At 41.9% G+C, this 25,431-nt stretch overlaps 1 protein-coding gene across 1 annotated transcript in view; it reads left to right on the plus strand.

Moving 5' to 3' along the window:
* LOC310677837 (uncharacterized protein) overlaps nucleotides 1–24,424 on the plus strand; it is a gene marked incomplete at its 5' end in the record, with an annotated part of 47,386 nt that extends 22,962 nt beyond the window's left edge. The window contains 2 exons of the mRNA XM_083441025.1: nucleotides 16,440–16,571; nucleotides 24,309–24,424. Coding sequence (XP_083297151.1) covers nucleotides 16,440–16,571; nucleotides 24,309–24,328 — 152 coding nt within the window. The 3' untranslated portion in view covers nucleotides 24,329–24,424. The remainder of the gene's footprint in view (nucleotides 1–16,439; nucleotides 16,572–24,308) is intronic.
* Nucleotides 24,425–25,431: the final 1,007 nt, after the last annotated feature.

Here is a 25,431-nt window from a genome sequence, read left to right on the forward strand (position 1 = left end):
CCTGATTTGGAAAGCCTACACAGCGGCATGGGGGGTGGGGAGTGTGAACTGGGCCTTACACTAACTCTGGAATATACTTTTCATTATCCTTTTCACCAGAATTCTTTCCTGCTGGTCTAGCCTGTACCTGACACCCCCACCTCCTTCTCCAATCTTCGTATTCCACTGTGTAATGAACCACCCACCTCTGAAGGGAAAATACAGTATCTTTCCATTGGCTGCTTTTATGTCACACCGAGAGATAGATATACTAGCTTTTTATGAGGGTAAAAAGAAGGATCCGTTTTATTCATTTGAGATTAAGTCTTTGGTTTTATTTTTTGATAAGCATTTGGGGTTTCCCGGAAAGTACATTATTTACAGTAATCTCTAAAATTTAATTAGCAGGAAAGTGGAAAAAGAGGCTGGAAGAAAGCTACCCTAATTACTGTAAGCAATGTTTTTGCTATGTTTACATAATAGCTTGCAAACAGTGGTGGGTCTCAATACATTACAGCTGTGAGACAGAGAAAACATGATGCAATATTAATAAAGCAGTTTATCTGTATTTTTCAAAACAGGAACAAACTTTTTACTCAAGGGAGCATGGCAGGCAAAAAAATTAAGGGGGGGGGGAGTGCACACCACCTTTCTCCCAATGTGCCGATATGATTATGTTACAGTGACTGATAATGAAACGGTTTCTCCAACTAGTCCAGACTTCAACAATCTTATGCTATCCAAAACTACAGCTCCCTTCAGCCCAGCCAACATGGCCATGCTGGCCAAGATTAAGGGAAGTTCAGACAGTACCAAGTTGGTGAAGAGTGCTTTACTCACTGTGCTTTCTGTATTCCTTACTTACAATGGGTTGCATCTCTAAGTGCACAAATCTCTCTCATCACCCCATACAATCTTCTTGCTTCACTCTGATTTGGTTCCCATTGGCTTATTTCCTTCTCCTCTCTCGGCTGTATCCTGGGCGGTTCCTTAAAGGCCTGGTGGTACCAGGTGGCACAGTCAGCCAGTTGCTGATGGTCCTGTAACACCTCCTTGCCTCTACCCTGCATCCTCCTTTATGCTGCTTCTACTTCTACTTTCTCAGTTGGCAACAATGCAGAATTCTCCTTCTCTCTCCCTGCTATTTCTAGGAAGATGCCCCAGACTTTTATAGGGTGGCAGTCGTGGGCCAGGAGTCAGCTTTGCCTGAAGAGCAGTATCCTGAAGGGGGAGAAGGCAGAGTGACTCCACCTGCAGCTGCTTAGCATTCAGGGGCACAGAGAAGAACCAGCTGGCTGCAGCCTTTTTAAGAAGAGCTTCCAACAGCAGTTAGATGCTGGTACCAACGCTTGTAGTTCCTAGCCCTACCTTGCTGCTGCCTGCCCATCTTGACCCTTGATCATCAGATTCCCTGACCCCTGGACTGTGGATTGCTGTTAGCCTGACCCTAGGACTGGACCTGACTTTGGGTGATGACTCTGCCTCCTGGCAAGTACAGCTCAGAAACTCTCCTGGTTGGCCTTCTACTCCACTGATCTCTGTGTGTTGTGGCTCAGTGAAGAGGCTATGACAGGCAGGAGTGAAAGGACTACACAAACCTGGAGACAGCTCTGGTTCCTTTTACCTGAAGCAGCCTCCCTCCTCAATATGCACTTCTCAAATCTAGCTGAACTAGATTGACCAATGGTCTGCTTCAGTATAAGACAGCTTCCTATGTATTAGTGGATACAGGTGGAGTCAGGAATTTTGTGTTCTGCTCTTGCTGGAGACAAACAATGAAGTTCTTATCTGGCTTCTTGTCTCATGTGTCCTTTAAGCCTTCCATGACAGAATCTACACTTTCAGTAAAAACTGGCACAGTCCCACGACATGTGCATTAAATGCCATTACTGATGCTGTATTCTAGAAATCTTACATTACCAACACATCCACTGATACCTGACACTATTCTTGCCTACTGTTTATTTCCTCTGTCAATTTGCATTTGACTTCTCCAATACTAAACAGCAGTGCCCCAGGTTACATTTACAGTTTATCAGATGCGTGGGATGAACGAGTAGACTATGGGAAATCATTTTTATGCATCTGACCTAACAGGGTATTTTGGTTGGTGGGCTCAGTAGCAAATGGAATCATGCATGCCAATATCAGTAAGCACCCTAAAAGGTAAAGGGACCCCGACCGTTAGGTCCGGTCGTGACCGACTCTGGGATTGCGGCGCTCATCTCGCTTTATTGGCCGAGGGATCCGGCGTTTGTCCGCAGACAGCTTTCAGGTCATGTGGCCAGCATGACTAAGCTGCTTCTGGCGAACCAGAGCAGCACACGGAAACGCCGTTTACCTTCCCGCCGGAGTGGTACCTATTTATCTACTTTCACTTTGATGTGCTTTCGAACTGCTAGGTTGGCAGGAGGAGGGACCGAGCAACAGGAGCTCATCCCGTTGCGGGGATTCGAACCACCAACCTTCTGATCGGCAAGTCCTAGGCTCTGTGGTTTAACCCACAGCGCCACCCACGTCCCTACAAAGTTGTTGTAGGAGCTCTCAAATGCCATGTTGCTCTATTATTATTTTTTAAAATCATGGTAGGATGAGAGCTTATCATTTTTGCTTTAGATTTTCTGCTGAGTGTGTTCCAAACATCTAAGTAAACAGATTGTGCTGCAAGAACTTCCAAGCTAGGTCAAAGGTTAGGAAATGGAACCAAAACTATTTTATACAAAAGCTTCTGCACCAGCCAACATTATCTCATCTTGATTATAATACATTTCAGTTTGTGACAGAAAGCATTTTATAAACAACTAATGTAACAATGTCAGAGGCAGTAGGGGACTCTCACCTTGTGCATGGAATATCCCTAAAAGTCTACCCCAAAGCTCTGTTGTTTTTTTGAGACTTCAGCAGTCTTGCCCAACCTGTTTTCAGGTTTTTTTGTGTGGCTGTGAGGACTAGAAACTTGATCCTTAGCAATGAAAACCTTATAAAAGTAAATTTCAGCATCTGCTAGATATTTCCATGTGTGCCCTACAGTCTCAGCAAAGTATAGACATAGTAACTCTTTTATATTTGACCTGCATTTTCTTGAGAGCCTCCCAAAAAGTGCACTGTGAAACATGTGCTGTACATTGACTTGTGGTGTAGATCAAATACTTCCTTATGAAATGATGATTACTTTTCTAGTAGCTGCATGCAAATCAGCACTGGGAAAAGTGTTTACTCAGACTACACACTGGATGAAAAATGTGAAGGGGGGCATTGGAGGGTGGGTGGGGGTCCTCTTAAAGCAACTGGAATCTTTATATTTTATACATAGGTCACAAGAGTGTGTGTTTGTGAAATTAAACAGTAATACAGATACCATATAAACATAATTAATATGACAGTTGGCTCTTAAGTGAATTAGACTCTTGCAAGGGTAGAACTGGTTATTGGATTATATTTCATTAGCAAAAATAAGGGCGAAGCAAAACAGATCTGTCTGACATTCATAATTCGCTGAATTCATTAATTAATTCATAAGAACCCTCCAGTATGAATATATTGAAGACACTAATTTCTGGTTCTTCTGCTAATACCATTTACTTCTTTAAAAGGCAGTTGGGATGGTAGATGCTGCGGGAGTTTTTCTCATAGTTTGAAAAATCAGTAATGCAGACTGAAGGAGAGGATTCCTGGCTAAAGAATAAGGTGCCCTGATGTTCAAAGTGTGATCCGTATCAGCTATTCTGATTCATATGGGACTTCAAAAGTGTCTTAGTACTTATTCGCAAAGAGACTGAGGCTAAAGTATATTCTTGGCCAACTGCAGCACTACTCTTTTTTTCTGACCCAGATGATAATTTGCTGGGGTTTTTTCTTATCAGTTGTTTGTTCAAAAAACAGTGTCCTGAAACACTTCATCGCCTCCCCACTAATGAATTCCTTTAAGCAACTAAATAGGAATTCGTTAGTTACAAGTGGGATCTGCAACACAATGTTGCAGTGTAGCTATGAACCACCCCTAAAAATATCCAGCTAGCCACTAATGATGCTAACAGTAGTAGTCTTGGTATTAATTTATTGAAAGTTCTCCCCAGGTAGGCTCACCTGGTGCCAGTTTTGACATCATTCTGGCACTAGGTAAAACAGTTCTGTATTATCTGGGATTTGAATGCTGGTGTTATTCTTTTGGGGAATTTTCAATACGTAGATTATTTTGTGGTGATTGTGAAAGATGTTCATTGGGTGGGGTATGCTTCTGACATGCTTACCAGATGTGACTATTTTGCTGAATTTTTTTCCCTATTGTGTGATATTTCTATTCTTCATTACCTTGAGATGTTCTCGTATAATTTCTTTCATAAACTCTACATACATTAAACATAATAGAAACACCGCCACCCGACCCCACCCCCTTCCATCTTCCCTCTCTCCACCCCCCTTTCTTTTTTCTTTTTTTCTTTTTCTTTTCTTCTCCCCCTAATGCCTCAACAAATGAAATGGATTTGTAAAAATGTTACATGGAAAAACAACAACGAGGCATTACACTTACTTCTGTAAAACAAGAAAATCCTTAATAAAATATCAAGATTAGTAAATAAATAAATAAAAACACCCATATAATTAATATACTGTTTGGTTGTAAAAGGAACTCCTCAAAGCTGTTTACAGAAAGATGCCAGAACTCATAAATTTAATAAATATGAATCTATATCTAGTAGTAATTTAGGGCTAAGCTAAAAATACCCACTACTTTAGGCATTTTTGGGTAGTCTTGACATGTGCTCCCTTCATTTGAATTTGTTTGCCTGCAACAACATCAGGATTGGCTAGGTAGTGTAATGACATCATCTCATTTCTTTTACAACTCCTGATAAGCTGGGATGATTTCTGCACCTTCTCTTTCCTCACTCGCAGTTGACAGTGATTTCCCTCAGTGACATAATCGCTTTGCAAAATCTGATGAGTTACGTGCTGATGTCACTGTGGTGAATATGATTAATCTAGGATGAGGAAAAAGCATTTAATGGAAGGGGTGGAATTAAAGCACCAGCAGGTACGTGAAACAGTGGAACTGAACAGGTGCAGAATAAGCTGACCATTCTAACAATCAGAGGTTTGGAGAAAATATTCCCCCTCGCCTTCTAGAATTCCTTTTTGGGGACTGAAAATTGAGATTGAAAATATTCAGAGCAGCCTCATTGTTGCTGCTGTTCTTTAGTAAAGTAGCTTACTTGAACAATGCATGAATCACAGTATTTAGTCATGATTTAAATGTGATCCTGGACGAGCAAGAAGGATTTATCCATGCAGAATTGCAAGCACCCAGGTGTAGAAGTTTCTTCATGAGACTCGGAGGATAAAATGCAATATTTACAGTTGTATACACACATTTTTACTTCCAAGCAACCAGGAATGCAGAAGCCCCTGCTGCATTTATTTTACATTTCGTGATGTTTGCTCTCACCTCCAAAGTACTGTTTAGTAAGGTTACGTAATCACATTTCCATCTGCAAATTGCAAGGAGAGGAAGTTTGCAAGGAACTAAGAGAATGAATAATATTGGGAATAAAGCAACTTTTGATGAGGCATTTAATGATAGAAATGCAGCCTGCGCTATAGTAACACAGTGCCTTTGGTTTTTATGAATAGACCGAATTCTTAATGAATAAATACTGGCAATGTAAGCACAAAGGTCTCCCTGTTATAATTTAGACAATATGCAGTGGCCCAAGTTTGATTGCTTCATTTATCTACTTCATTTATATTTCATGCTTTCTAATACCCCAAAGTTAGCGGGATGGCTTACAATAAAAAGCATTAAAAAGGTTGTTTGTTTATGCTATTGTTACTATCGATGGTATCAAATGTTTGCCCCATTCCTGCTCCCGCCCCTTGTTGGACTTTTTTATTGGGGAGGGAGGCAGCAGAAGATTTGCACTGCATTATGGGATAGTCCAAAGGCTTCTGTTCTCTATTGGCTGGAACACATTATTCTTTCAGTTTACAGAAAGCAGTATTTTAGTTAATGAAAACTTAAACCATTTTTTGAGGGGAGGGGAAGAAAATTGCATATGGCTAGAAGAAAGCATCCCTCACATTAAAATAAATAAATAAATGGAATGCTGGTTTAGCTGTTGGCAATGGATCTGTAGATCAGATTTTCCTTCAGGCAATACAAGAATTCAAAATGTATGTCATGTGATTTGCACAATTACTGAACGGGAGGTAAAGAGCCAATATTGTATGGAAACCCTCTTATGTGGAAGTTCTTCCCCTGCCTATGGAAGTGCAGAGAATAACTGATATTTTTTTAGTGGGCAGACAATGGCAGCCCACACACTCTTGTCACTAAATGTTGTAGAAGCCCAGTGATAAGAAACAGTGCAGCTCCACCAGTTCAAACAGTCACCCTGTACCACTTCTTATGGTAAAGCTTGCATACGGACTCTGACGAAATCCTGGATCCTGGACCGAATCGGGAAAGTATGGGTTGATGCAGGATTCAGCCGGAGAAAGCTGAGGCTGTGTCAGATTGCCTCAGGTTGGATCAGCTCCATACAGAGTGATTCTGGGCTTTCAAAACAGGGGTAGCCTGGCAGAAAGAAGAATGGGGAGAAGGAGACACACACAGGCAGCCTGCGTACATCTTCTCCTACCTGCCACCTGATTACATATTTAATTGGGGTTGAAAATCATCATTAGACACTGTGCAAGGCCACTGAATTAGTTGGAGCCTCGCCCCCAGATCTGTGTCAGATTGGCCCCAAATCACCTCAGCTCAGGGCTGCTGCAAAGAGCAGAATCTGCCCCCCAAATCGGAGACGGGATGTTCGCAGCCATACTGGAGAGGGCATTGGAAAGGTGAGGGGCCATCACAGAAAAGACTCTCTTCAGTTTCCATCTCAGAAGGCAGAGATACCTGGAGGAGAGCCTCAAATGATTATCTCAGTTAATGAACAGACCGGAATGAGAGAAGACCGTCCATGTAGATCTTTAAAGGTTAGAACCACAGAAATGAAATGGGAGCCACAGTATTGTGGACTAGCGACAGCTTTTGAACTTTCTCCCAAGACAGAACCACGTAAAGTGCTCTGCTGTAACTCTCAACTTGAAATTTCTAAATCATCGGAAGCCATGAGTCTGCTGCCTGTATCCAGGAGGGCACCATAGCTGGAACATCGGCTGATACAAGTCACTCCATGCCACTAAGTCTACTTTGGCCTCATGTGACAGTGAATCTAAAAGAAGCAGACTACAGTCCTCTGCTTAACTGGTTGAGCAATGTGTGCACAGCTGAACCATCCATCACCAGCGATCTTCTCGGGATTACATTTATTGGTCCTCATCAAGTCCATTACTGCTCCCAAAGAGCGGTTCAGCACTTTTTCCGCCTCACCTGATTCAGATTGTAAAAGATAATCTGTATGTCTAAAAGACGTTTTTTGCCCATGTTATTTGTCTACATAACACTTGGCACGCAATTTGTATCCCCAAGAACTGGTTTATACATTTATTTGGAGTGGTGGGAGGCAAAAACACATTATACAGTTTATAGCATCTGATACACATTAATTGGGATACCTTTTCTTCCAGGAAAAGATTATGTGATGTTTGTGAATGACTATTACGTTGAGGTCTTCTTTACTAAATTTCTATTCTGCCCTTCCACACAAAGGAGCGTAGGATGGCAAACAACAAGGGATGAAACATTAAAAACAGATTAAGAATGATGCTAATACAGATGCAGTCTGGGAAAGATCTGGGCAGCAGCTCTCTGAGGTTTCAGATAATTTCTGCCCCAACCACTGCACCCTCCCTGGGAACTTCAGAATGCAAAGTTTGTGCTCTGCTGCTGAGCTACAGCCCTTCCCTTCAAATCTGTCACAAAAATCTAAGAAAACTAAAGAAAAATCTATGTTTTGGGGTGCACATGTGAAATTTTTGAAATTTAATAAAACTATAAATTTAAAAAAATCTAAACCTGGCCAGAAAAGCTGCTCAAAAGACCCAATAAAAGTCATCTAATTAATGTCCATACAGTATTTTACAGGTGAGGAACAAGGAGGTTAAGAGATAAGTGAATAGCACAAGACCAGTCATGCCACATATATATATATATATATATATATTTGCTTTCGTAGATTTTCACGGGTACAGGAATGCAGGTTTTGGTGTCCTCGGGTGTCTTCCCGTGTAAAAGTTGGGGTGTCTAGGCGACGTTTCGACGAGGTCTCACTCGTCATCTTCAGGCTGGTGCTTTCGGCTTCTTGTTACTGGAACAGAGCTCTGTTCCAGTAACAAGAAGCCGAAAGCACCAGCCTGAAGATGACGAGTGAGACCTCGTCGAAACGTCGCCTAGACACCCCAACTTTTACACGGGAAGACACCCGAGGACACCAAAACCTGCATATATATATATATATATATATATATATGCAGGTTTTGGTGTCCTCGGGTGTCTTCCCGTGTAAAAGTTGGGGTGTCTAGGCGACGTTTCGACGAGGTCTCACTCGTCATCTTCAGGCTGGTGCTTTCGGCTTCTTGTTACTGGAACAGAGCAGGATCTCAGTGTTTGAGTTCCTATAAATACTGTTGAGGAGGTGTGGTGTATAGCCTCCAATGTTCTGGGCAGAGAGGAGGTTCCCAGGCTGGTGTGCCTTTTCTTCTTTTGTTCCTTAATTACTTGAGGGATATCTTGAGTGATTTCTTGAGTGATTTCCTGAATCCCACTTAGGTGGGTCATTAGGTGTGGATTAGTTGCTAAAGCCTTCGTGTCTTGAACTCTTGAACTTTGTGAAGAGTTTTTCTGAGAAGATGGCTGTACTGCACTTGGTTGTGCTCTGGCTTGGCTTCGTGTATAGGGGCGAGCTGTGGTTTTGTGGCCTGTGCCAGCCAGATCTGTGTAGAGATTGCAGGGGGGTGCAGCATCCGGAGGTGCCACCCTGGTTTGGCTACTGGATGGTGTCTGTAATTTATCTGTGGAGAGGGTCTGGGTTTGGGTCTGGTGTGGTTGATTGGTGATGGCGTTCTGTGTGCCTCTGGATCTGGTGTCAGATTTTGTGGGGAGGGCTAATTTCCAGATGTCTGGCAAGCGGGATGTGTCGTCACGCTTGTTCATGTTGTGAGGGTGTTTCTCTATCTCGATGGCTTCCATGATTATTCTCTTGTGGTGATGTTCCATGTTAAAGAGCAATTTGGAATCTGCAAAATTCCAAAATTCCTTCCTTATATCAAGGGCACTACAGATAAAATTAGCAAAATCCTCCATAAACACAATATCAAAACAGCCTTTTGCACCAACCAAAAAATAGCCAATATCCTCAGAAACCCCAAGGATAAAATTCAGTTGGAAAACCAAGGGGTCTATGAAATACCCTGCAAAGTCTGCCCAGCCACGTACATTGGACAAACAAACAGACGAATAAATGCACGGATCGCAGAACACAAGAATGCCGTCAAAAAAGAAGAAAAAACTTCCTCTCTTTTCCAACACATGAAAGAAACAGGACACGAAATTAATTTTGCAGATTCCAAATTGCTCTTTAACATGGAACATCACCACAAGAGAATAATCATGGAAGCCATCGAGATAGAGAAACACCCTCACAACATGAACAAGCGTGACGACACATCCCGCTTGCCAGACATCTGGAAATTAGCCCTCCCCACAAAATCTGACACCAGATCCAGAGGCACACAGAACGCCATCACCAATCAACCACACCAGACCCAAACCCAGACCCTCTCCACAGATAAATTACAGACACCATCCAGTAGCCAAACCAGGGTGGCACCTCCGGATGCTGCACCCCCCTGCAATCTCTACACAGATCTGGCTGGCACAGGCCACAAAACCACAGCTCGCCCCTATACACGAAGCCAAGCCAGAGCACAACCAAGTGCAGTACAGCCATCTTCTCAGAAAAACTCTTCACAAAGTTCAAGAGTTCAAGACACGAAGGCTTTAGCAACTAATCCACACCTAATGACCCACCTAAGTGGGATTCAGGAAATCACTCAAGAAATCACTCAAGATATCCCTCAAGTAATTAAGGAACAAAAGAAGAAAAGGCACACCAGCCTGGGAACCTCCTCTCTGCCCAGAACATTGGAGGCTATACACCACACCTCCTCAACAGTATTTATAGGAACTCAAACACTGAGATCCTGCTCTGTTCCAGTAACAAGAAGCCGAAAGCACCAGCCTGAAGATGACGAGTGAGACCTCGTCGAAACGTCGCCTAGACACCCCAACTTTTACACGGGAAGACACCCGAGGACACCAAAACCTGCATTCCTGTACCCGTGAAAATCTACGAAAGCATATATATATATATATATATATTTCCTTTGCAATTTCGCTTGCTGTTAAACTTTTGGGAGTTATACCATCCAGAGATGTCCCAAAAGGTCCCAATTTACCTTCTGTCTCCCCCGGTTTACTTTATATGTGTGCTTTAACTTCTATATGCCTGACTTTTCGGAACGGAGGCAGGCCGCAAACAATTCAGATGAAATGAAAGATGACGCTCAGTTGATGCCTTACTCGGTAGGGGCAGTTTTGCAGGAGGAAACTAAACAGGGGCCTATTCTCCAATTCCCAGTTACAGCTGCGTGGGAAATGCATGCAGCCTAATGACTTTATGGGGATTACAAAAGCATAAGTGAAGGTGAAAGGAAGCTTAATTTCTGAAGTCTACAGCTACCTCAGGGTAATGAGTATGTAAACAGCTGCGAAACTGCTGCAAGCTGTTCCTCCCGAACAGAGCTTCATTAAAATTGCAAAAGGGAGTTACAATTTTTACAACATTAATCATATAAAAACATTGAATATATAACAGCTGGGTGGTTATTGTTTTTTCCCCTTTTTTCCCTTTCCCTTTCCGAAGTGTACCCTCTTGAGGGTAACACTAGTAAACTGTTCCTGACACTTTGGCATCACTGAGCTTCTTGGGTAGCAGGAGAAGGAAGTAGCTAATAGCTTAATTCCTAGATGTCAGCCCTTCCAGACACAACAAGTCTTTAATGTACTTCTTCAAACACATGTCCTAGTCAATTACTTCAGAAAATGTGAGAGCAGATTCCGTCTCTGTGGAAACACTTCTCTGTTTAAATTGGTAGTTTAGCAATGTGACACTGCAGACAAATAATGATGAGTGCCACCCACCCTTTGAACTTCCGCTGGCAATACCCTTCAATTTTGACAATCGCCTGCCTTCTCAAATATTTGTTGGGGATTTTTCTTCTTCTCCTCAAGAATAGAGATGTGCCTTGTATTCTACAGTGCCTCCAAGCGCAACAACTCCAGCTTCGTCCATTCCGATACCTACATTTTTATGGCAATAAGTAGAGTTGTACACAGTGCTTTGGGGCAACTGAAGCCCTGTTTGATCATCACACTTGAACCTGCTTCCCCCAAAACATGTCCCCCTGTCTCTCCTCATGCATGGCCACAGGTTCCCATTGCAGTTTAGGTCTGCAGTTTGACTTACAGTACTATTTCATTCATATTTGGGATGATCCTACAATGAACGTAATTATCAGTTGTCATGCACAGCTCCCTGTCTTCCTTTTAGCCTAACATTCCTGTCATAGGAATAGATTAGATTGCTATGCCAGTCACTGGTTCCCCAATAGTTTCAGAAAGAAGGGTCTTACAATGGCAGAAGAGTTTATCCCTTTCTCCATCCCCCTTTTAAATTTTCTGGAGGCGGGCAAATGTTATTCCCATCTTCAAAAGGGAGAAAAAGGAAGACCCAGGTAACTACCGACTGGTGAGCATGACATGAATACAAGGAAAGGACAGATAATTCAACAGTCAGTCTGTGAGCATTTAGAAAAGGATGCTGTGATACTAAGATCCAGCATGGGTTTCTCAAAAATAAGTCATGCCAGACCAATCTGATTTCTTTTCTAATTTTTTTGGATGGAATTACAAATTTAGTGGATCAGGGAAATGCTATGGACATAGCGTATCTTGATTTTAGTAAGACTTTTGACAAAGTCCCCCATGATATTCTTGTGAGGAAGCTGGGAAAATGTGGGTTGAATGATGTGGAATTTGCTGCCAAGGAGTGTGGTGGAGTCTCCTTCTTTGGAGGTCTTTAAGCAGAGGCTTGACAACCATATGTCAGGAGTGCTCTGATGGTGTTTCCTGCTTGGCAGGGGGTTGGACTCGATGGCCCTTGTGGTCTCTTCCAACTCTATGATTCTATGATTCTATGATTCTATGTAACTGTTAGGTGGATTTGTAGCTGGTTGACTGACCGAACCCTGATGACTTGGACAGCTCAATAGCAGCATCAATTACACTCACTCTCACCTTGTTCTCGAATCAATCGCTGTTCCTACATGTGCCGATGCACTGTGTAGACAGAGAGCTTCCCGGTACCAGCCTCTATCCAATCAAAGGGCTCATGCACAACCAAGAGGCAGGCTGAGATGCTGAGGCCCACCTGGAAGTGGACTAAAATTCATTGTTGGTCCCTCACCTAGAGCTTGCATAACACTCATAATGGTTTGGATGCTGGAGCAGGATTTGGGGAGATCATTGTTTATATCCCCACTTGGCCATAAGTTTGCTGAGTGCCCCCAGGCCAGTCACAGCCTCTCAGTCTAACCTACCTCACTGGGTTGTTGCGAGACTAAAAATAGTGGGTGCAGGGAGGAGTACCATACATGCCACCTTGGCAGAAAGATGGGATAAGTATATAAAAAGGTAAAGGTAAAGGTACCCCTGCCCGTACGGGCCAGTCTTGACAGACTCTAGGGTTGTGCGCCCAGCTCACTCAAAGAGGCCAAGGGCCAGCGCTGTCCGAAGACACTTCCGGGTCACGTGGCCAGCGTGACATCGCTGCTCTGGTGAGCCAGAGCCGCACACAGAAACGCCGTTTACCTTCCCGCTAGTAAGCGGTCCCTATTTATCTACTTGCACCCGGGGGTGCTTTCGAACTGCTAGGTTGGCAGGGGCTGGGACTGAACAGCGGGAGCGCACCCCGCTGCGGGGATTCGAACCGCCGACCTTTCGATCGGCAAGTCCTAGGCACTGAGGCTTTAACCCACAGCGCCACCCGCGTCCCTTGGGATAAGTATATAATGATGTATAAATAATAATTTCCTGCCTTCTCAACTTTCTGTTGCCCCTTTCTTCAACTGGGAAACCCAGCCAGATGGGAGGGGTATAAATAATAAATTATTATAAATTAGTATTATACCTTCGTGGGTAGCTTCTGGCACCGGCAATCTATATGATTGTCCATTTGCCTGAAGACAGGTGATATCGAACCTCAAATGAAGATTGAATGGGGACATACACAGCAAGTAACTATACTGCCTTCTGCTGATTTTCTTTAAAAGCAGGGAGAATATAAAACCTCCTCATCACAGGGATGCTAACAGCCCAGAGCAAGCTAAATTTTCTTTCTCAGGGAGAGAGCTTCTGCTGAAAACTTTAAATTGGAAGGTATAAAGCTGCCCAACTGCATTTAATGATAAAAAAGTAAATGGAAATAAACCAAGGTTAATGCGTCACCTATAATTACATTTCCCACAGCGAACAGGAAATATGTTCCTACTGCTGGATGCTATTTTTATTTACTAAAAAAAAGAGAAGTCCATTTTGTTTCTTCATCATTAACAGAGCCTCTAGACTACGGACAGCTGATGGACAACTTCCTTCTTCATCTCCCATAAGCATTAGAGGTCAGTGGTATGGTTTAGATTGACGAATATAGAGGTCTCAGTTCATGGGGCCAGTGCTAGTAAAATGCATAATGTAAACAAGTATGCCAGACTGTTTTTGCAAAGAGGGTACAAACAAACTCAGGGGAGAATATATAGCACAGAGAACATTGAAAATGCACAGAACTGGCATCAAATAGACCAATATATTCTCTAAGGCCACTGGATTAAAATTTAGAACTAAAGGACAGTGTGGGTCTGTGATGGTGGCTCTTTGAAGCGTTAGTGTTCAGCATCAAAAGGTGTCTGTATGCCTATAGCACTGTAGCCATCTGCAGCACATCTTTCACATGAGGAATGGCATTTAAGATGAGGAAAATCTAAAAAAAACCCCAAGAACAAAACACCGCACAATATTGTTACATGCTCCCTGCATCCCCCAGGCGGTGAGACGCTCCGGGGTTTGGCTTCCTTTTTGCAGGAGAGATCACTGGAGACTTGTTTTTGAAATATGTGGTTTATTTCCAAGTACACCAGCAGAGCATTGGGGAAAGCAAACAGCACAGCCCTCCTAGCAGGCAGTAGAGCTGCCAGCCCTCATCAGCAAGACAGAGACATATGAATCCCCACAATGTATCTAGCTAGCCCCCCACTAGGGATGGTGAATCTGTCAGTTTGGGTTTCCCATTTTTCCGATCTCGGCTTCACCTGTCCACATTTCAACCTCAGTTTGCATTTTTGGAAAAAGTCCCCATGAAAACTCATCAGAATTTTAGTGTGAATTCCTCCAAATGCATACATTTCCCCATGCAATTTTTGCTGAATATACACTTATTTGCAAATGCATTTTGCTCTGATATAATGCATTTGTGTGTGTGTTATTTTCACTAATAAATGCACTTCTATGCACACTTTGCCTTAGTTTGTGCATTTTTCTAGATGTAGCCTGGCCTGAGAACGGCACTGCAAAATCCAGACAAAGTTTTGAAGGATGGCTGTGTTGTTTCAAAAAGTGTGAATTGGGTAGGTTTGCCTTTAAATGTGAACTGAATTGATTTCTCCAACTCTGTCCTTAGCCTTCTCTTGTTGCTTCTCTCTATCTCATCTTTACTCTGTTTCTTGCTGTTGCTTAGCCTGTTACTCTTATTAGTTATTAATTTATATGCCACTTAATCCCAACCCAGGCTTCTTAGCGGTTTATAAGGATGAAATACAACCAAACATGCGAACATTATAATGTAAACATCCATATCTGAAATATGCACTAAAACAATCCCATTGAAACAAACCCGTAATTAAAAACAGTAATTAAATGCAGAAAAACTGTCTAACTCAAAAAACCTCCCTATTCCTGCCTTTCTCCTCCCCATCCATTCCCTGTGTGTGTGCGTGTGTGTGCGTGTGTGTGTGTGTACACACGGAATATTGTGTGTGTGTGTTTACACACGGAATATTCACATAGAGGTTAAGTTATTTAATAAATCGTGTGTCAATATTGAGATCAGATGTAGGCATTAAGTAATATCATGTTCATTGTCTCAGCAGATGCTCCAGAGATTGCCAACAGTTGATGGCAGAGTCCTTGTCTTGCTCTTGTTTCTGATGTGATGAATAAAAATGTTCCTCAAAATTGTCTTTGTTTGGGGCATTATTTTTTTTTAAGTGTTTTTCCATGAACTCAATGTTCCAGATTTTCTTGTACCATGCCTTCAGTGTCAAATTAGCAGCTGTCTTCCAGTTTTGAGCTAAATCTTGTCTGGTGACCACCATAAAAAGGACGGATAATTCTTTAAACAATAAATCCTGCAGTGTGTGTGTGTGTGGTTTTTTTTTAAGAATCTATCAACATCCCTGCTCTGCACATTTTGATTCAATTTCCTTCCTATAGGTTTCACGCTTGACTAGGCAGGATGAAACTATTTTGGTAATTAACCTCTTAAAGCTACAAATGCTACATTTATCATAAGTTCCATCAAAAATTGCTAGCTGGTGTCAGACAAAACCTGAAGAAGAACCCAAATTGCACTTGCTGCAGATGCACCTGTTTGTTACTATTGGACACAAATCTATTATGTTTCCTGTTGGAATCAACCTTACAAAGTTACTTTCTACCAGAGGGACTGAACTTAGCTCTTTGATAGATGCTCAGCGGGCAGATAATTTGATGTCCATGTGGTGTGTCATTGGGAACAAATAAGTGGAAGTCAGAGGGAAACAACATCTAAGGGAAATTCTGATTGATCTAGTTAATATTCTGTTAGGAAGGAAAATGTCTTACTTTTTTTTAAAAAAAGTGCAACATTAAACATACGTCACTGTGCTAACTTTTAATCAGTATACAGTGGTACCTCTGGTTGCAGATGGGATCTGTTCCGGAGCTCCTGTCGGATCCCAAGGTTTCCGTAACTGGAGGTGCCTGTTCTGCGCAGGCGCGCTGCATGTAGAGTACTTCGGCGCATGCGTGAGCAGCAAAACCTGGAAAAATACTTCTGGGTTGCCACTTTTGCAACCCGAAGTTTACGTTACCCGAGGGTAACATTGTCGGCATCCTTTGGGGGTCGGGATGCCACCTGGCTAGCCCCCAGCTGGATCATGCCCTTCCAGCTGTGATGATCCCCCAATCTCTAGTGTGACATAAATCAGCGACCCAGGCTTCAAAGCCAGAGCACAATATATCAGCAGAGCATACTGCTCAAACAGAACAGGCGTGAGGCTTGTAGAAACATACTAACAGCTAAAGATTTATTAAGCATAAATCAGGACAAATAAAACATGTTGTCTCCCTTTCTTCTCCTCAGAGAGACAGAGAAAAGCAAAAGCTATACACACAACGGAAGTTCCCAGCAAGCTGTGCTGGTATGTAAAGAGACATGTGACATACAGCAGTTCCATGTCTTTAACTAAAGGTGGAATGGAAATTTCCAAAAAACGTAAGTCGAGGTTCTACTGTAGCTGGGTCTTGGGGAGAGCTTTACATGGGAATTCACAAGACTTGACAACCAGCTGTGCAGATACCTGCAAACACCACATTGGCTGAGTCAGGTCTTTCCCTGCACCACACCTGACACCAGAGATGACAACATGTAGGGCAGATGGGTATGGCTTGGCCAAAATAACCAGACAAGCAAAATGTGTGAGCCCTGGCACATGTCAGGGGCTGGACTGAGGAGGAATGGTGGGGGCTGCCGCCCGCTGGTGGAGGAAGGGGTGTGTGGTAGGTGGGGGCTGCCCTGGATGTCATCCTTGAGGGGGGATGACATTGTCACGCTGCCCCCTGGGATACTTGCCGCTCACCTCCGGTGCCGGAGCAGCTAGCTCCACCTCTGCTGCCGCCCCTTCTCCGGAACCTTCCCAAGAACAGGAGGACAGTGTAGATTTAGAACAGTGGTTTGCAGAAGGACGTAGTTCAGAGGCTGCAGAGGGTAAAAGCTGGGAAATATTGGGAGAGGAACAGCAGGAAGAAGAAACACCGGAGGAGCGACAACTGACAGACTCAGTGTCTTTGGAGAGCATTTCTGAGCCCCCCTCTCCCAGGACCAGGCGTGCTGTGAAAGTAGTAGAACAGAAAGCTCAGAGGCAGAAAGCACAGATCAGCCAGCGCAGGGATGGCGTATAATAAGAGAGACGGAGAGGGTTTGGGCTTTACTCAGAGCAATGCCATCATTGAAATAAGAACTACATTCTTTTGTCTCTCTGGGGGAAGGATAGGATTAGCAGGGCTTGGCTCAGGCTCCTCAATCTGATTTGGGACCCCGAAGTTATTTCACATGGCTAGAGGTGGAGTGGGTTCAAAATAAATATAAGATTTATAGCAATCAGTGTTTGGATGTCCATGCTTGGGAAAATTCAGTATTAAATTGTGTAAAAAGTGAGTGATTTAAAAGCAAGAACATTTGTTGTGATTATCATAATAATTATAGCTGCAAAGGAAAGAAGTTCAAAATCAATATGGGAAGCTATACATCTTTGTGGTAGTAACCTTGTGATATTAATATAATATAATATAATATAATAATATAATATAATATAATATAATTAATATAATATAATATAATATAATATAATATAATATAATATAATATGATATACAAACAGTAAATCCAAAGCAAACAGATTAAGAAGACACTGGTATTAATTGTCAGCAAAAACATGGGAGTGTAAATGAGTTTTCAGCAGGTGTTAAAGATGGCCGCATAGAGAGGGCTCTATAGTGGAAGAAGAAGTTCAGAAGAAGAAAGCATCTCAACCTCAAAAAGTACTTGATTTTTTAAAAAATAAATAAATCTGATCATACACTTAAGATATATAGTGGTACCTTGGGTTAAGTACTTAATTCGTTCTGGAGGTCTGTTCTTAACCTGAAACTGTTCTTAACCTGAAGCACCACTTTAGCTAATGGGGCCTCCTGCTGCCACCGCTGCACCGCTGGAGCACGATTTCTGTTCTCATCCTGAAGCAAAGTTCTTAACCTGAAGCACTATTTCTGGGTTAGTGGAGTCTGTAACCTGAAGCTTATGTAACCTGAGGAGTTAACCACTGTACTCTTGTTTGGCCCTAAGGTCATTCACTTGAATTGTTGTTGTTGTTGTTTAGTCGTTTAGTTGTGTCCAACTCTTTGTGACCCAATGGACCAGAGCACGCCAGGCTTTGTCTACCACTGCTTCCCGCTGCCTCCCGCAATTTGGTCAAATTCCCATTGTCATCCACTGCCTCCCGCAGTTTGGTCAAACTCATGTTGGTAGCTTCGAGAACACTGTCCAACCATCTCGTCCTCTGTCGTCCCCTTCTCCTTGTGCCCTCAATCTTTCCTTGAATTAGGGTTGCCATATTCCCAAAAGTGAAAATCTGGACACAGTTGTTGAGGGAGTGGAGGGTGGAATATGGCAGTGGCATTCACTTATGGCAGTGGCACTCACGCCAAGCCCATTCACTTAAATGGGCAACTATATAGATGGCCTCCCTGTTTGTTCATTTGCTTCCTGTCAGAGAATTCCAAAGAAAACACAAATGAGAGCAGAAATTGCAATAGTTTGCATATTCATCCTGTGTCCAGAATGGAAATCAATCCCGTGAATAGAATCGGCATTCACTCTTGTTTCATCTGTAAACAATATATAATAATACATAATTGAGGTCTCCTCCTCCAATTTGCATTGTGTTTCCTTTGCATTAAAATGAATAGTGTGGAGCAGTGTAATGGCGGCTTTATTAACTACATAATTATTTGCATAAAGCCTTGTGGACAGTGAGGTGAACAATGTTGTTTTTGCTAGAAGCTAAACTCCAGCAGTAAGGGACCATTGCTGCATGCAATGAATATGAATAGAAGTTGGCCCCTTTTTTGCATCCCTAGCTGTAACCCAGGCTGCAAACACTGTCCTATGACGTGATAGTGGTGAACAATAATTTCTACAACCCTTAAAAGCAGCACTTTAGCATCCTGCCCGATTGCCCCCACACTCTGACACTTGCTGGTTGGTTTCATCCAAGTCCATTTCTGTTGCTACCTGTTGCCTTCACCACAAGGCTGTGGAACAGTTTGGCCTGTGAGGTATCCATGGAGAATTGTCAAATGCACCTTGCCATCTGTCAAGGCAAATGATTTAATTACTCCATATAGGATAACAATGCAACATAAATATTTAACTTAAATAGAGAAGGCAAGAGTTTATCATAGTGTTGCTGTCTAAGGCTAAGTGCTGATCAGTGACTACAGTATCATATGAGCACTGATCCAGAGCATATTTTCTACAGTGTTTATAATTGCTTACATGTAAGATTGGCTTGTTAAGAAATTGAACTGCATCCTTCTCATATCAGTTCTTACAAGTCTGGCTGATGAAGAATCGATCAAGATTGGCTGATGAAGCATGGAACGAAACAGATTGGTTGTCCGGAAACTCTGTTCCAGCGATATTTGTGACAGATTATGTATATATCAAACTTTTGAATTATTCTACCGTGACTGGTGAAGAAGATTCAGAGACTTTGGTTGCAATTTCTGATCATTTGTATTAGTCTATAAATAGTGTTTAGTGCCATTATTATTGGCCATTGTGTGGTGTTATATTGTTCAGCTTGTCTATATTGCCACACAGGGGTCCGTTTACGGATAAGTGCTGAGAATGACAGGCACCATAGGAGCCAACTCCTAGGCGCTGCAAGGGCTTTGGCCCCCACAATATTTGAGGGGGCCAGGCCCCCACAAAGTTGATGGGCATTCCCATTCAAATGGGGTGTGTGCACTAGGTCATGTGATCAATTATGTGGGGCAGGGCTTATTTGGGCCCCCACAACATTTTATTCAAGTTGTCACCCCTGACAGGCACTGCTGAGTGCAAGCAAAGTTGGCATATATGGCACTAGAAACAAGTGGTGATCGTGCCTGTTGTTGGTCACGACAAAGTCTTATTCCATTGCTTTCGGTGTGATTTAGTTGTGATTAACTTTGCTGAATTGCAGCCTTAAAACTTGTAAAACTTCTCTTCCTTTCTGTTGTCTGAGCAGGCACAGGATATCCAGTTGCACTCTGTGTGTGTGTGTGTCTCCTCCCTGCACATCCCCTCTCTCTGCGTGTAAAATGCTCTTCCGCTCTTTAGTGAGGCCTTTGCCACATATCCCCAAGTCATATGAAGAATGAAGATATCTATCATACTATTGCTATGATTATTATAGCAGTGGCTGTGCCCTCATATAGATACTGGTCTGGTCACGTTTAATACCATCTATTGCATGATTAGGAAGCATAATTTCAATTTCTATTGCATTTCATGAGGCGCTGTCAAGGGTGGTTGAACTCTAGCTGTCTTGCAGCTCAAAGTAAATAATTTTTTGACTGTGGAAGCTCTTTCACAGTGGTTTGATTTGTTCTATCCTTCTGGGTTGTGATACTTCTTCTTTTGCTTATTTTCATGGAAGAGGTTTACTGTAGTAGTAGTAATAATAAACAGGAATAAGTAGTATTGAATCAATCTCTTTTACATGAGTGAAAACAGTATTAGCTGACTTCCTATCCACAGAATACAGAATCATGAAAATGTAAATGAAAATATAAACAAGATTTAGACAGCATCTGCTTCACACATTAGAACTCAGCATTCTCAACACCCTCATTCTTTGCTAGGCCATTTTGACAAATGTGACTCACTGAATGCTGGTTCACATTATCTAAAGCCGAGAAATTCCATAATTTCCAGTGACACTTCATTTTGTAAATTCCACAATAGTTTATAAAATCCAGATAGTACATTTACACTGGGCTATTCCACCACCCCTCACATTGATTACTCTTGGCAACTCTTATACATGTGTTCTAGATTGACAGAAATTCCTGTTAGAGTGTAATTGTGATGAAGAGATTTCTTAATTTGAGCAACAATTCTTAGCTGTCAACCACTTCTACATCCTCCCTCACCATGCAAGTAAGGAGCTGCCAGTTAAATTAGGCCTCATGGAAATTGTCAGGTTAAATAATTTCAGTTTATACTTCAAAGACCCTCAGGACTGGGGATTAGTAAACACTGAACTCAGAATCTGTGCCCTTTCTTTGTTCTCCAGAGATTTACATAAAACACAGATCTATGGTCCAATACAGACAACCAACCATCTATGACCCTAAACCTCATTTAATGTCTCCTGAAGCTACCCCATTCTTCTATCTCATCTGAGAGTTTCCTCCTTATTTGTTTCCTGCCTTTTAAAAGTGCCCATCCTCTTTCTGCACAGTTTCAAAAATAGAGCAGTATTTGATTTGATAAAAATAAATTAATTTCCCCCCGATTCTATGTCATAGGAAAAATAACCCCCTGGCCAAGCTGTGCAAGAACAAATTGTTAGACAAATTGTGTGTGTGTGTATTGGTTTATTCCAGGTCTATCCCCGAAACAGGATAATTTCTCCACATCTGAGGAAAATCATTTCTTTGTGGTTGATGATGCAATGATTTTCCTTACTATGAGCTAAGCTTAGCTCTGCCATGGGAACACTCACACAGGTTCCTCTGAATAAGTGAAATGCTAACAATTTCAAAGGAAGCCTGTCAAGAGCAATAGACTGTCTAGAGATTTACAGTTAACCATAATAGATTTATTATGTGGAGTGTGTACATATTAGAGGGAATTGCTTTCAAGTGTTTAAAAATACAAGATATTTTGTGGAAACAAATGTATGAAGTACTAAGTACAGCGCAGACCAGACCATTTATTAATCCTTATATTATATACAAAGCAGAAATTGCATGTAGATCCAAACTCATGCCTGATTAAGTTGGTGGTATTAAATACTCCCATGCAGAGCTGGCTAAATGTGAAGACAGGCAGACATTCTGTTTGGGATGGAAATGGCTTGAATACACATTCACTGGAAACAAAAGCTAAGGAATGCAATGAATGTGTCTTCAAACTTGAAAACATACTTTAGCTTTCTGTTTACATTAACAGAATGATGGAGTTTTTTTATTAGGATACTGCTTGTATCAAGTAGCGTATGTGATTGGTTAGTTATGACCCCTTTCTTTAATCCTTCACAAGAGCAATACAGGAGGTAAACCAGGGCAAACTCTCTGATTTCAGGTAATGTAACAGACTGCAAGATAGGGATGCATAACTTTTGGACTACAACTCCCATAATCCACTCTCTTCCCTCCAGCAGCAAGTTAGCATTCTCATTGCCCTGTCATTTTTCCTCCTAAAGATTTATTGCATTTCTTTCCAACTGGGGGGTATCTCCAGGTCTGCTGATACTTCCGACTTTTGTGTGGCTGGTACTGTTTTGACACTGGGATAATGAAGTTTGTTAAAGATAAAAATGTGGTAAAGCAAATCTCTGTGTGTGTGCATTTGTTGTTGTTAGATTGCCCTGTTTCTTAATATTTCTTTGAATAACTTAATTAAAACCATCTGTCCCAGCATTATGTGACTGAAACTGGAGACAAGGAACTGAGATTTAACTTATAAAAATTCCTCAATGATGTCTCAAGAGTCAAAAGGCTGTTCTATAGAATTAGAAGCACATTCCATGCAATGTACAGCAGAATGGAATTCAGGCCATAAGCTGATGTTCCCCAGAAAAACTCCAGAGCTTGTATCCCAAGTTCCTGAGGTGATGTAAAGGTGCTGACTAGGACCTGGGAGACCTGGGTTCAAATCCCCACTTGGTCATAAATCAGTCAATCAACAATGTCAGCCAAGGAGTTTAAATAGGACAGCCACCATGTGGAAGATCTTGAGAAGTACTTATTCATATAAGCCATGGGTGGGATACATCTCTGGACGTTGCTGGACCACAGCTCTCATTACTCCTGACCATTGGTCAAAGTGACTGGAGCTGAAGGACTCTGGTGTCCTACAACATCTGGAGGGCCACAGCACACACTGCCCACCTCTGCTATAAGCAATGCCTATAGTTGGCACTTAACTGGGGAGGGACAACTCTGTCCATTTCTGTTTTCCTCAGTTCCTCAGTATCTAATCTTAAATTCAGTTCTCCACATTTCAACACCAGCTTTCTGATTATTATTATTATTATTTTTAAAGTTCTCATGAAAATTCATTGGTGTGACTTTTTCCTAATATACACATTCTGAAGGCAATATCCATATATTTCCAAGCATTTTTCTTATTTTTACTATTTGAATGAAATTTTAACGCATCCTTTACCCTGTTATATTGCACTACTTGCCTTGCTTGGCCAGAGAACTGTGCTACAAAACTTGGAGAAATGTGAATTTTGAAAGATGGCTGTGTTTTGATTTGTGCATTATTTTGGAAAGTGTGAATTAGGTGGGTTTAACCAGGAACTGAATTTAATTGCTCCCCTATCCTTACTCTTCACCAAGGCATGGATCCATAGTGTCATGGGAAAATTAACTGCCTGTGGCTCTTTCCCAGGTTAAAGCAAAAGCCCCTTAATTGAGATCTTTTATTGACTGCTAGTAGGACCAGTCTTAGAGGAAAAGAAAGGTAGCTCCATGTGACAGGCACACACTTTTTAATACTTTTTACAGACAGGGAGCCACCCCTGCCTCTTAATGCATGTAAACGTCTTGAAACAATTACCGAATTTTTCCGTGTATACGACTCCCCATGTATAAGACGACCCCTATTTTTTTTAATCCAAAATTAAGAAAATTCTGTGTATAAGACAACCCCTTATTTAAAACTTCACAAATTTGGGAAAAAATATAGTCTTATACACAGAAAAATATGGTAATTGCCTCTATTTACAAAGGAACACAGTTAAGAACATTTCTGGGATTTATTAAAAAAATGAATCTGATAATCCAGTCTAGAAAAGACAGTACTTGAAGTTACTTGCATTTACAAAGGAATGTTTGAGAAGCATTTGAATTTCCTGGTATTTTTAAAGGGTGGGAAATTCGATGGTTGAGTGGCCTCCCTGGCTGTTTGATTCAATCCCCTGTCGGTTTAGTAGCAGCCTTCCCACCTTTATGGAATGTCAGTGTTCTGTATGATGTCAACATAATCTGTTTTGCTATTCTATATTTACAAAAGGAATTGTAATACACTTGAGTTTCCCGACAGCCTAAAGGTGAGGAACATCTGGATGGACTTGGGCAGTTCTTCTGGATGATTCAACCTCCTGTATCTTTTCTTGTCATCATGAAATGTTAGCATTCTATTATGATTCCATCTCTGCTGTTTTCCTAGGAGAAATTGAAGCTCCCTGACAGATCTTCCAGAGAGCTTCTGAAGTAGCATTCCCCCCCATAGTGATTGTTTCTATTTAACTATGTAACCTGTTGCTTTTGTTTCAATAAATTAAAGACCCCATGTAGCAATTCTTTTTGTCTGCGGTTAATCTGTCCGCCTGGGATTCGTTGGAATGTGTGAGGAAAATGGGTTTTGGATGAGGAAAGGTGAGGAAGCCTTTTTATTAAACACAGACATGCCCTTTAGAAAAGCCGGGAGGTATGTAAATGTTGGGAAATGTCCTAATACGGTGAGATGTGCTTCTAAGTTTCGGGTCCAAGGTGTCAAGATTAATCTCCTGAATTTTAACTCCTAGGCAGAGTTTCATATTTTCACATCAATAGGAATTCTAGAACAACTTCTGCCTGCCTGGTCCATAGCACTCTGGCTTCAAACACTGCATTCCTGTCAGTTGGCACATGGGGGAAAACCTTTTAAATGTTATGCTTGCCATTTGATGTACTTACCCTGATAGTGCTTCTTGGCAGCTTCCACATTTAATTCAGCCCTAAGATATTAACTAATGCCTCTTGTTAATGTCTCGGGTTTTTTTTTAGCACTACCAAACCAGACACTGTTTTTTACTCAGTCGCCAAGAAGGCATTTTACAGTACAGTTATTATGGTCAACAACAGTAGATTTAGTGGGTCTTCCGGTAAATAGGGCATTTTGAAATTCCCTCAATACTACAATGTGCTTGACTTAGGCCCCATCTGCAATATACTTTTAAAGCAGTAGCATAGCACTGTAAACAGGCATAACTTCCTACAAAACATCCTACAAAACACCCTTGGGAATTAAGGATGCTGAGAGTTTTCAGGACACCCCTACTCCCCTCACAGAGCTACAATTCCCAGAGTTCTCTGGGAAGTGGGATTGACTGTTAAACTAGGGTTGCCATATTTCAAAAAGTGGAAATCCAGACACAAAAGTTGTTGAGCCATTTTTGGCGGACCAATCCTGGCTATGTCCGGGAAATTCAGGACGTTTGGCAACACTACTGAGAATTGTAGCTTTGTGAGGAGAATGAGGGGTGCCTAACAACTGTGATCACTCTTAATAAACTCACTGTTCTGAGGAT

This window comes from Podarcis tiliguerta (genome assembly GCF_965153285.1).
Source record: "Podarcis tiliguerta genome assembly, chromosome: 5".
Classification (NCBI taxonomy): domain Eukaryota; kingdom Metazoa; phylum Chordata; class Lepidosauria; order Squamata; family Lacertidae; genus Podarcis; species Podarcis tiliguerta.